Source organism: Chelonoidis abingdonii, chromosome 8, assembly GCF_003597395.2.
Source record: "Chelonoidis abingdonii isolate Lonesome George chromosome 8, CheloAbing_2.0, whole genome shotgun sequence".
NCBI lineage: Eukaryota > Metazoa > Chordata > Testudines > Testudinidae > Chelonoidis > Chelonoidis abingdonii.
In genome coordinates, this window is record NC_133776.1 from 32,657,573 (window position 1) to 32,671,317 (window position 13,745).

The following is a 13,745-nucleotide window of genomic DNA, read 5'->3' on the forward strand; positions in this document are numbered from 1 at the left end:
GAGCTCATGGCTATCAATGTGGCACCTTTTACAAATGCTACAATTAATGTTTACAAATAAAAATAAACAATCTCTTATTCCCAGGGCGCACACAGCTCAGGAATGCATTGCCAGATTGACAAGTTTGGCCTACCAAAGGAAGGCAATGGCCAAGAGCAAAGTATCGCATGTTAACTCTTCTATGAAGGAGAATTAAGCTCTGTTCTCAGAGATTTTCTTGACACGGCCACTCAGCACAAAGAGAGGCACAAAAATTGTAGCTAATTAAAGGTAAAGGATTCCAATGGAAAATAGTGATTCCTACCATGAGGGAACCTTTAGGAGCCTCTCTGAACCAGTCTTCTAAAAGGACCAAAGGAGGCAAAAGAAAAATCCATACAGTATCTGCAGGCTTAGGGCTGCAAAGGTGCTTGCCAATGTATCTTCCCAAACAAGATTTAATTTTCCCTTTCCATTTACTTATCAGCCTTTAGACTCCCTCATCATAACCTTTCTAGAGTAAGAACTTCCACCATGATGCAGACAATGGATCTGGACCCAATCCCACTCATTTCTGAGGGACTTCACACCAGTGCTAGACACCCTCATCTCCTATTTTAAGTCAAGAGAATTGAGGGGCTCAGCCTCTTGCAGGATTGGGCTCCCTGATTCTAAGTCATACAGCTGGGAAGACGTTACCATAGATGTTGTCTGGACAGTTTCTGCAATGTTCTGTCTCTATGATGTACCTCTCTTTCTCTTTCCAGCATGAAAGAACCTATCAGATATTGTGTCATTGACCCTATGCTAAGCAACTGCATCAATCAAATGGCTACGTTCAGCCCCAGGATATACAAAGTTTCATGTTGATTCGCATAGTGGAATGCTTGCCTCACCAGCTCTTTTTCACCATTTCTATGTTACTTCCAGACCAAACATTTCTTTCTGGGACAGGTATATTTTAGTACCACCAGCTCTCTCCTAACTGTAATTATACCCACAGAGCACCCACCTCCACCACTAACAACTACACAAGGGGAAGTTAAAAAAAATATTAAATAATATTATACATAATAATAATACAATATAATAAATTCCACTTTCAAAACATTTTAAAATAAATGAGGTGGTCCAATTTTAAAAATAGGAAAGAAAGGGGCTGTAATATGAGCTAATAAAAACAAGCTGACAGTGGTGGATCTAGAACAGTGGGGGGGGGAGAAGAGGAGAGGTGTATGGTGATTTTTAACTGTAGGGAGACACGTAAAAGAGATGGAATCCTGGGGCAGGTGAGTTCCACTAACTTCCACACTGTGACACCCCCCACAGCAAAGGCTCAATCACCCACCTCAATCACAGTTTCAGACACATGGGTGGGATCTTTCAGAGGTGGGTAGTGTGTGAACAATTACCCATCAGTACAAGGTTAAGGAGTAGGTCTCCAATGCTGATTCATGGACTTAGGACTCCATCATCCTCATATTACAGCCCTTTTCTTTCCTATTTTTAAAATTGGGCTCCTTCATTTTATTTACATATAACATTTCAGGCCTCAAAATTTCTATTCACCTGGGGCATGTGGTTATTTTTGACAGACAAATGAAGTATTGTAGTTCTCCTCTCACTTACATGCTTGTAAATCAGGAGTATCCACTGAAGTCATTACACTGATGTAAAACTAGCGTGAGTTGAGAATTAGGTGCTATGTGTTATTTCATTCTAAGTCTCCTGGAAAAGCTTGGGTGAGCAGATTTTGGGCCTCTAATGGTTTGTTTTCATTACAGTTTTGTAAGGCTGCTATATGTTGTTGAAAAGGAGCTGATGATAATTTTATGACCTGAACAAACAAGAAGCCTAGACCAAACCATTCTGAAGAGGCGGGAATCTGAAGGAGAACTCTCTGTGCAATTTTTAAAAACTATTTGTTGCTTATGTAGACGCAGCCATAGATCACGTCCTATAGTGGCAACTGGGGTGTTTTTTTCACCATTATCATTATAAACCCTGGGTTTCAGTTTCTGACTCACGCTCAGCTCTTCATAGGCAGGAACAGTCAGTGTGCTATGCTCCTGTGGGAAGGAAAGACCACACATCTCTCTACAGCAACCCTTCCAAATGATTCAGTGGAGCCATGGTGTCTTGGCTATGGGGGACCACAGAAGTCCTAGAGGACCCTTCTATCATGAGAAATCAAATACAAAGTCACCACTCCACAGACTGCTACAACTCATTGTAATAGCTTTTAAATATGTATCATGTACTCTATAGATGGTGCTATCTGAAGATAGAGAGCTCACTCCTAAAGCCCTTACTCCTGTGAGTATTCTTATTGAACTTAATGGAACTAACTACAGCAGTAAGGGCTTCAGGATTGGTCTCATAGCTAAACAACAAATTTCCACAGGAACCATCAGTGGTGTATAATAAGGAATGGAATGCTGGTACTAATGCTCCCTCCAGCCAAATGACTGCCAACCATTTCCATTTTCTTAGCACCTTTCATGTTAAAAAAAGTGCTGAGATATGCACATGGCTTACAAAAAATCACTACTGATATTCCTTGTAAGTGAAAGAAGGAACCATCTGGGACGTGGAATTAATGGTGGTGCCAAGAATCTAGCAGGCTACTGGGTTTCTTGGGAATTCATGGATGGAGGTCTGAGGAGAGAAACCAAGATGAAAAGTCAGCACAGACATTGCTACCTCTAAGCAATGTAAGCTTGGAAAACCAATATTCTTATACCTGATGCCTTCAAATAAATTATGTTTCCATGTTAAAATTCATTTTAAAGTTACAAACAAAAAAGTGTGCCTAAAAAATGTAAATGTTTCTAAAGCACTCAAAGAGAGGAATCCTTTCCATAGATCAAGAATAAATTTAAATTGCTATAATGTATCACAACTGTGCATTTTCCCTCATCCCCTTTAGGACTTAATCTTGTTTTAACGTGCAGATGTCTTTATTTGTCCTCCTCTAACCTTGCTGTGTTGTATTGTTTGTTTGTTTCTGATTGTTTCCCTTTACAGTATTTCTTTTTTCTAGCAGTAGAGAGCAACTTCTGCAACACTCTACTTTGTATTCCTTTCCTTTCTCTTAAATGAATTTCTCTTGCCCTTTACTCTCCGGTAAAACCAGGGACAAGGCTGGATGCAGCATCCTACTTATGAATCCACTTTTCCAAAAGTGATTATTGCTCATTAACCATTTTACTGCTGGCCCTCTGCAAGACTTGAGCTGCTGCCAATGTACTGCTGCAATTAGCAGAATGTTAAGACGTGCCTGTTACCTGCAGTGAATCCACAGAAAAAGTCATTTCAAAGGGCAAGACGTTAACCATACAAAGTTAGCAATTGGGGACCAGCTTTTTAAAGACACTGAACTAATGTGGTGCATGGCCTAGTGGGACTTGGCATTTTTGAAAATCCCCACTAGGCTTCAATATGCATCTCTAAATACCTCGAAAAATCTGGCCCTTAGGACATGGTTCTGTAAAAGTGCTGAGCAACCCAAACTCCCATTGAAGCCAAGAGAAGTAGAAGAGGCTCAGCACCTTATGAGATCAGACTCACAGTGCTCTTCAATTTGGTTGTGGTTGGATTTTTCTTAGGAGCAAGGGTGAGGGTCTCCCCATCTTATGTTCATGTTCTAGTTTTCAGAAATAGAGTGAGGTGAAAACCTCATTTTCATTCATGTCCCAGCAGGGCAATGCCGTTATTGACAGTGCCAACCTTAGGCACAAGCTTCTGACAGCCTCGTAGTACTGCATTGACTCAACAGCTCACAGGCTAGCCAGACACCTCCTGCCGCAGGACCAGAGGAGGAAGATGCCCACAGTCCAACCCTGGTTTTTGCCTTCCAACTATCCAACACTCCACTCTGTTTAGGGCCTTGCAAATCATAAGGTTTGCACTCACTTTTGGAGAGAATTCCCAGATCCCACGGTGAAATCCACTGACAGCTTTGTCGTTGTCTTCAGTGCGGTTAGGGTTTCACTCCAGTTTACAGACTAGCTAAAGAATGTGATGTCTGGTTTCACACGCAGATGCTTTTCTCCCATTGATTGATGTTCATGCACTATATTTCAGGTGCCATGGTAGAGGCTGGAGGTTATTGTTCACTCCCACACACTTTTCCCCATGTATAATGAGCTTTGTTTTTTAACTATTTTCTTTTCATACTCTAATGCTATTAAAGGAAGTTGGACTCAATGACTGGGTTCAGTAGCTCCCACAGAGGCTCTTTATTTATCTGAGAACTGTAGCACAACTTGCTTTCTAATTACTTATTCTTAGACTGATCTACATCTAGCTTTTTATGGTTTGATTTCCAGTTGGTCATGTTGCTAAATACTTAATGCAGGACTGCTCTGCCATCAGGTGTTATTGTTCTTTCATTATCTCATGATCTGGAAAACCCCAAACTCAGGACTAGAACAAAAATAAATATGAGTAAGATTTCTACCTTCCAAAGTTGATATAAATCAATAGTATGCAGAATCTAAGCATCGTCTCAGCAAAATTTGATTACTTGTGTGCAGAATTACAGGTGCAATAAAAATTAAGTGGTAATGTTTAATATTAATGCTTTCCAACAACCTCATTTGCTACCACTCAATCAACATCACTCAGCCTCCCTTGAGAAAATATCTGTAATGGGGTGGATACTACTGGTATGCTACATTCTTTATGATCCTGGTTTTAGTCCATAGACCCATTTTTATAAGAACTTTCTCAGGAGTGATGACACAATGTATAAGCAACTGAAACTTGACATTGATCATGCAGGTTGGATGCATGGCATGGATACATACTTGTATGGCAGCCTCAGACTAACCCATAGTCTATGTACTAAATCATACATGCCTTATTGATGTGTAGTTCTAATGGACTAAATTCATCCTGGTTGTAACTCAAGTGGATTTCAGTGGTGCAAGTTAGAGAGAGAAGAAGAAATGGATTGACAACATAAAAGAGTGGACAGGAATAGAATTTGAGGAGACTCAACCACAGACACACGATCGTTGGGGTGGTGACAATTGGTTGATTTCTCATCAATGATGGTGCCTCAATGAGCAGTGCGGCTATGGGAGTGATGATGATTAGACAGAAAGAGAATTTAACCCACTGACATCAATGGGATTTGAATAGGGCAGATAGGATTTGGCTGATGCTTTGTAACATGAACAAACTCACTGTGTAATTTGGCATTCTCAGCTCCAAAGACATCCAAGCCTGGAATTAAAAGGATGCATTGGATCAAAACCGAAGTGCTCCCTTATAATGCCTTTCCACACTGTGGAAGCTGCAGTAAAAAATGCCCCTTACTGTCAAGACCACCTACAACATAGCAATTAACAATGTAAGAAGAAAAAAGAACAATCCTGCTCCGTTCTTCTCATGTCTACAGGATGAGAAATACTTGTTTCAGAATTGACCATACCCACTAGCCTTTTATCTCTAGAGACCAAAGTTCAAATCACAAGTAAAAAATAAGCTTTGTGGTGTTAGATTAGTCAGTTGCACCTTCTTATCCCATGCATGGGATAAAACACATTCAGAATTTATATATCAACTTAAAATGTGCCTCCTTTATTAAAAAACACCTGCAGACATTTCATCTGACCTTCAGTTTTTGCACCAAAGTCAGTCTCACCATCCATGGGCATGTCAGCACCTTTTACATTTTAAATGGATTTGAAGGGTTTGTGTGCAAGCGACTTTAGTTTGATGTTGATTTTGCATCTTGTGGCTGAATCGATTGTTTTCTAGGTTAGCAGCATCCTGGTCAGTGTTACATATCTATGAATTGTATGGTCATACATAAAATTGTATAATTTTCTGCACTTGTTCACATCACAGAACCATCACACAACTTCTCATTATGTCTCTGTTCAAGAGAGATCAAGAACTGGAATACCGGAGGTATCACATGTCCATATCAGGAGAACTTGATTAGTGCACTAATTCCTGCTATGCCTGGTTCACATTAATACCACCAATTCCTAACTTTCATGAGTACTAAATTCACTCACAAAATATCAAAATGATCCTACCACCTATAAACAAGTATTATAAAATAATCATGGAGTGCAATTCCCTGCACTTTTTAAAATGATACTGCATGTTATTTGATTCAGATTCTTAGACATATACAAACTTTTATAATCACTTTCATATCTTCTCACCTCATGTTTTATTCTGCCATTTTCAACTGTTACTGCTTTTCTCATTTTGAAGCTCTCTTAATCCTCCCTTCTTAAAACTTAGAATAGAGTGATACCAGGCATTTTATTTTTAATCTGATAAATGTTTGTATATTTCTTTTTGCTTTTAATGGAGAAGTAGTAAATATTAGGCCTGATCTCTCAGTCCTTACACAAGCAAAACTTCATGGACTTCAGTGCAAGTTGTGCCTAAAAAAGGATTGTAGGACCATAAAACATATCTACATAAACTCTCCATCATTCATTTCATCCACAGAAATCTGCCCAGATGCAGCAATAGCATTCGTCAGTTAATTTCTTGCTGTGAAGTAGAAGGATGGAGCTTGGATAATGGGCCCCATTCTGATGTCACACCAACTCCATTCACTGTTGATTTACATCAGTAAAATAATGCAGATCCTAGACCAATACTTTGAATGCATTGTGTCAAAAAAGAAGTTAGTACTCTCTCAGCAAAATGGAGAAAGATATTAGAATATTTAAAGTCAAAGACATTTCCTAAAGATTTGCAAAGCTGGGGAGGGCTAAATATATCAAGTACGTGAAAGAGACATGCAATTCCTGCTCATCTTACTTACACCAAACTCCAAATGAAGCCAATGGGAGTTTTCAATGAATGAGGTGAGCAAGATTTTGTCCTTGGCATCAGAACAGCTGGTAAAATAACATACTACCACATGAGAGATCCTAGTTCAGAAATTGCATTAGAACTCTCATACTCAAGACAGCAGGATCTGAAAGCATCACAGAGATGGTTTTCAGAGTCTCTAATGGCACAGCCTGCGTCACTTTCCTAGTAGGTGGCTGTAGAATGTTATTGCAGCCCAGTGGAGATTGTTCCCCTCCTAATCAGAGTTTATGGAGCCCATGTGCAGCTACTATAAAGCAGTAGAATAGGATTATATGGGGGGAGGAGATGCACTTAATGAAGCAAGGGCAGGTAACAAAATTAAAATAATAATAAATCAAGCAGCATGTTCTAAAACAAGACTGGATTCCTTAGTCACTGCTCTCTGGGATGCCTGAGCTGGGAGTCAGCTGAACCCATCTGATGTAAAAAGAGACTATCTGTGGTGGTAACACAAAACCTAATTCCACTACCATAACAAACTTTAATATACATTTTGTTTATTAATTAAACTAAGAATCCCTTTCATTTCTTGCCATTGGTATCTCTGAAACACATCTCACTTAACGATCTACCTGCAAACGTTCTCAGAGAAAAGAGTTACACTGTTATTTCTACTGCCACTGCTAATAAATTAACAGAATAGTTGTGTGTCATAAAATTGATCATTAACATTATTGTATATGCAACCTTGCACAATAAGCTTTTTAACTAGTTTATTATATTCCTGTTTCCTTTTCAAACCAAGTTGACATCTAATTGCCAATATTTTATCCATAAGTCAAATATCTTATGTCTCAGTCTCAATTAACATCTTGTTTTAGCTTAAAATTCAATAGTAATACAAGAAAAACATTACACGTAACCAGTTTTCCACACACACTTATCAACATTCTTTTATAATAAACATATTTTCACAAACCAATTCTTCTTCCTCTTCCTACTATTTATATTCTTCCTAGAAATTCTTTGTATTTTCTGAAGGCACAATATCTAGATAAGAAATGTAAAATGTGCATCCCACAGAAAAGTCTGTGGGCTCAAAAATCAGAAAATTGTGGCAAGAAATTGGTTGCTTAAACCTCAACATTCAAAACAGATCTTTTAACAGTGTTGGAGAATAATGACACCAGCCTTAAATAAAGTCCTTGCTGGTACCTGCAGTTATCATATGACAGAAGTGAGAGTAGTAACAGCTCCTACTTTTACCACATTTAACAATGGGCTTGGAACTCAGCAAAACTGAGCGCGTTTACACACAGTGAAGATCCAGCCAATAGTCTCTCGGAGAGAAAGGGTAGTTTTGTCTTGCTAAGGACTGTAGGATCAGCCCAACATATCAACATACCAAAACCTGTATGTTCCTACATACCAGATTTTATATATATATATATATATATATATATACACATACATACATACACACACACACACACGACAGAAAATGAATAATTCTATACTATTCACATTGAAACTCTAGCTTTATTCTGTTTTCATTTATTCCATCTGACAACAAGCATGCCAGAAGTATGCTTCAAGTATTTTATCTATCCATTGCAGTTATTTGCACTACAATATACATAGATGTTTATTTAGTTTGCACACATGCAAACCTTTTCATTATTATAAAATGTTCATTTAAATATTGTACTTTTTTTTTTTTTTAAGACCACATGTAGAACCATTTGTTCTACTTAACAGTGACTCCTTGACATGTGTTTCAACACAACAATATTGTTGTGATGACAAGCCTTCTGAATATATTATAGTGGCACTTATATTTAAAAAGTTATGTTTCACTTTTTTAAAAAACAAAACAATATTTAGAGAGATCTCTCTTGGCTGTGTGCATATGGCCACAAAACCTTCACAGCATTTATGAGATTTGTACTTGTTTGTAAGAAAGCAGCTTCTAAAACACGGGATAACGTGGAGAAAGTTGCACTCCAGCCCCCGAGCCCAATAAAAAGTATTTGTTACTATCAAATGTGCATCTGAAGCAAGCACTTTTTCAAGCTGTATGTAAGCAATGTGTGTGATTCCCAGACAATCGAGGTAAATATAAAAAATGAATATCATTTGTTTTCTTTATTTAGATCACATTTGAATATTTACTTTTAATAGAAAAACCCAATCTGCAATATTATGTTTCCACTGCAACCCATCCCAACCAAGACAGATGTCTCAGAAATTGTACAAGTCTTTCATTATCACAGTCACAAGAAGTCCGTAAACAAGGTTTTGGTACTGAATCTCACCTTGGATATAAGAGAGAAAAGGGCTTTAACAAAATACCATCAATCCTACTTTTTTTTTTTTTTTAATTGCATATAAGCCAACAATGCAAAAATGTCAATGTATATTATCCACAAATGGTCTTTGGAGGAATGCCTGAATTCCTGATGAATGCATTTGTAAGGAATACCAGATGTTTTTTCCCCCCTCACTCCCTCTTTCTCTCAATCAAATAAGACTGTTTTCAAACCTGCTCAATGGCTAACTGTCCCTTTGGAAAGGATGCTTGTCCACATCCCCTGTGCCCCATTCACAGCCTTGGCATCCTGAGCAATGTTTTGCTTAGATCCTTCACCTCTTCAGGGCTGTTGACTCTCTCGTAGCCCAAGATGGCCATGGGCTGGTGGCAATAGTCCTCAATCTGCTTGATCTGCTGGAAGCTCAATGCTGTCCTCCAGGCGCTCACTGCCTGGGTAGCATTCCTGGCAGACACCACAAAGGGCTTGGAGGAGTAGCCAGGCCCGCTGGTCATGTTGAGGGCAAACTTCTCCATCTCTGGGCTCACCACCAGATTGACAAAGCCATACACCTGCCGCACAGTTTTGATGGGATCCACTACCAGGTCCTCGTAGCGGACAACCAAATAGTTGTTCTTGAGCCAGTCAGGTGGACGCAGGGCAGTCTGCAGGGTCTTGGCCATGCTGCTGCAGATCACCTCCATGGCCCCCAGCGCGTGGTAATCCGAGCCACCTCCCCCCTCCTTCTTGCTGTTCAGCTTGTGGCTGGCATCGAGGAGGGGCATGCGGTGGACGCGAGGGTCCCGGCTCCTCACCACCTGCAGGCTCTCCCGAATCAGGCCGTGCCGGGATTTGATCCTGGAGCTGGCCACCGCCCGGGGGTCCCGGACCAGGTGGATAACTTTGAGCTGCAGGGCAGGGTCCTGCATGAGGGGGGCCAGCACAGCCAGGTCAAAGACACGCACGCCTTTGATGACCAGGGTGTGGTACTTGTGGCACTCGTCCTGCAAGAGGCTGAGCTGCTGCGGGGGGCACTTCTTGCAGACCTTGTCGTCCACCATGCCCACCACCTCCTTGCGGTAGGCTGGGCAGAGCGGCGATGAGCAGATCACCTTGTTGGTGGCCGCCCCGAAGATGCCCAGCGTGGTGAGGTTCTTGCCAGCCCCGGCTGTGTTGTAGAGCTGGAAGACGGCCAGGTCGCAGCGGTAGAGGGAGCTGAGCATGTCCCGGGCTGCCCCCTGCAGGGAGACGGCGTCCCCTGGGTACAGCTTCTGCCACACGTGCCACACCGGCTCGTACAGGAAGAAGACCTCAGGGTTCTGGTTGAAGAGCTCCCCGAAGAAGGACGAGCCCGAGCGCCAGGTGGTGAAGACATAGACCAGCTGGCGCTGGCGGGGCGGCGGCGCGGGGAGCCGATAGACGGAGCGGATGTCCGAGCGGCGCTGGAAGTGAGGCAGCTGCGGGGAGGAAGGGGCGCGCCGGGCTGGGGGGGGCCTGTTGCATTGCTGGGGCTCCTTGTGCCACTTGTAGTCCAGCAGGTTGAGCATGGTGAGCAGCAGCAGCAGCACGTAGCCCAGGCACAGCACCAGCGCCTTCCTGCGGAAGACTTTCATGCTGAGACGCGCCGGGGACCAGGGCAGCAGCAGCAGCAGCAGCACTGCAGGAGCGGCGGGCCGGCGCCAACTGTGGCTCATCACATCACACGGAGCGCGGGTCCGGGGGGGCTGCCCGCATGCCCCCAGCAGAGAGCCCTTCCCGCGGCGGATCTAGCATGCCGCACGCCCCGGGGGTGGGGAAGCCCAGTCCTGGCAGCCCGTGCTGCCTGGCGGGGCTGCGCCTTTGTTACTAGCCAGTGCTCCAGCCTCGCGCCAGTGGGTCTCACCAGCTGCCGGCTCACAGCAACTTTCGTTTCTTTCTTCCCTTCATAGCCGCAGCGGGCAGGCTGGGGCCGGGGGGAAGCAGCAGCGATCTCCCCCCTTGGCCGCTGCCCCCCTAACGCCGGGCTCTGCAGCCGGCTAGCGCGCGGCGCTCCGCTGGCCCATCGCGGCGGCAGCGGGAGTCTCCGTTCCGCAGCCCAGCGGCGAGCAAGCAGCCGGGGCACGGGAGGCGGGAAACTTTAGGGTGCTGCTGAGCTGCCGATCGCTCCGAAAGTGCATCTCGCCTCCCGCGCAGCAGCGGCGACGGCGGCTCCTCCTGGCTGGCTGCGGCGAGCCGCGCTCCGTCCCCCAATCGCTGCCTCTCTGGCGCGGGGTGGGGGGGATCAGACCGGATGCGGGGAGCAGCGAGCGCCAGGCAAAGGGGTCGCGGCGGGCTACTTCCCCGGCTTCCCTCCGCATCGGTCAGAACCGCCTTGCCGATCGCCGGCCCGGTCTGTACCAGCTCCGGCGGGCAAGCCGGCGCCTGCAGCAGCCCCCGGCGCTCGGGTCACCCCTCCGGCACCCCGGGCTCCATTGCAAGCCCAGCTGTTCGAGAGAGGCACTTGGAGAACGAGCTGCTTCTCCGCACACCCGGCAGAGCAAAACGGAGCCGCCCGCCTGTCTATTGAACGGGTTGCAGAGCGCGAGCCTAAAATGCAAGTAGCCCCGCCTCCCCTCCGGTGTCGCGCTCCGCTATTGGACGCTGCAGCCATCAGTCTTCTCTCTTCTCCGCCCCGATCGCCTGGTCCGTGCGGCTGGCGAGTGCGGCAGCAGGCGCGGTAGGAGCGCGCTCTTGGGCAGCACCCGCGCAATGGCCGACTTAGGTCCAACACCTCCTCCTGGGAGAGCTGAAGGGAAAGTTTTCGAAATAGCCCCTACCTCGGTTGCCCTGAGAAAAAGGGCTCAAGTAGGTGCTGGAGGTAGGCACCCATTCAGGGGAAGCTCATCACTGGGGCACCACCAAATTCGTGGCCATGAAAAAAACGCATCGCGGGCCATGAAATCTGGGCTCACCCCATGAAATCTGGTCTTCTGTGTTCTTTTACCCTGTACTAGAAGATTTCACAGGGGAAAACAGCATTTATCAAATTGGGCGTCCCGACCCAAAAGGGAGTTGCAGAGGGGGTTGCAAGTTTTTTAAGGGGGGGGGGCTCATATTTCCACCTAGTTCTGCCCCTACCTCCAAGCATGCTGCACCCTTGCTCCTCTCCCATCCCTGTCCGGCCCCCCCAGCACTTACTGACGCTGCAAAACTTCTGATCCACAGCAGGCAGGTGGGAGGTGCTGATTGGCGGGTCCCGCCAGCAGGCAGGAGGTGTTGGGGGAAGGGAGAGGTTCTGCTATGGGGACTCTTTCTCACCCCCCCGCTTGTTTCCCGATTCGCTTCCTCACCCCACCCGCCCACCTCCAGCTAACCTCCCTGCCCATGGGGCTCCCTAAAGTGTGGTGCCTGGTGTGGTCACCCGGATTCACCATACCCAAGGGGTGGCTCTAGGTCTACACAAGTGAAAACTGAAAACAAAACTCAGATGACAAAAATTACACAAAAACAAATTGTCCGAGCTCCTTTGTCCATGTTCACCATGAAGTTTGTGAACCACAGCAACGCCGGCCCAGGTCTTGGGCTTTTACACTTCTCTCTCTCTCTCTTCTTGGCCTTCTATGATTTCCTTGTTTCTGACCTGATCTAAATACACAACATTTAAATTATGTTAGGGAAGGCAAGACCATTTAGAAAAGCATCGAAGCCAGGATGTATGTCCAGTATACAACTTACTTAATTACAGTTGTGTTTAAGAATCCTTTTTGGAGAGTTTATCTTAAACACAGTTTAGTATGAACCCATTTATTTTTATTGTCAATAGGACTGTACAGAGAAAGGTCAATACAGACAATGTTGCCAGACTAGCATCCACATAACCTGCCCCTACAAGCATGTTGAAAATACTAATGCAATTATTTACTTCTATTGCTCCACAGCCCTATGCTATGAAATTAGAGCTGCTTTGAGCAGTAAAAATTTGAGCAAAAGAGGTCAGTGAAAACACTGTCAGGAATCTTGGGAAATACCTTCCCTTGTCCCATGAGTCTATTCATTGCAAAGTGCTGTATAGGTTCCAGTGCGCTATTGCTGTGGTGTAAATGTTTTTGTCTTAGGACATTTGTGCAGCTTAAACCATGTTACATTAAATTATTTTGAATACCTTTGTGCTAGTGTGCACAGGACATTTATTGATGCCTTTACACTATTATTGCTGCTGCACCTAATAGGAACAGGTACATTTTAAAATAATACTCAATTCATCATTCACTTTCTTTTTGGGTGTGTTTGGCGGGGAATAGAGTGTTTTCACCAGGCCTAATTCACCCAAGAATTTTAGGTATCCAGTAGGACTTTGCTTCCTGACGTGTGTTATTTAAATAGGGCCAGTACGTCACACCCCAATAGCCCCCTCCATCAGGGAGTCCTTGGGGAAGGCAGATCAGCACTGTATGTGGCTAACACTGTTGCAAGCATCACAAAGCACTTTGAGGAGGGTCAAAGGTGTGTGAGTGGGGAATGGAAGATTCCTTTGCAGGAGTACGAAAGGCCAAGAGAGGAGAAGAAGAGAACGGCTTAACTCAGCACTGTAGCTAGCAACCTCAGTCCGAAAATAACATGCTGCCCCCACCCAAGGACACTGCTCACAGCCGAGACTTGGCTGACAGCCGAAAAAGATGGGGACTTGAATGTGCCCGAGCGGCT

At 44.4% G+C, this 13,745-nt stretch overlaps 1 protein-coding gene across 1 annotated transcript; it reads right to left on the reverse strand.

Annotated features, from left to right (window-relative positions):
• Nucleotides 1-8,887: 8,887 nt before the first annotated feature.
• On the reverse strand, nucleotides 8,888-11,611 carry CHST2 (carbohydrate sulfotransferase 2). Its single transcript, XM_032801661.1, has one exon. The coding sequence runs from the start codon at nucleotides 10,775-10,777 to the stop codon at nucleotides 9,377-9,379; it is 1,401 nt and encodes a 466-aa protein (XP_032657552.1). The 5' UTR covers nucleotides 10,778-11,611; the 3' UTR covers nucleotides 8,888-9,376.
• Between the last annotated feature and the right edge of the window lie 2,134 nt (nucleotides 11,612-13,745).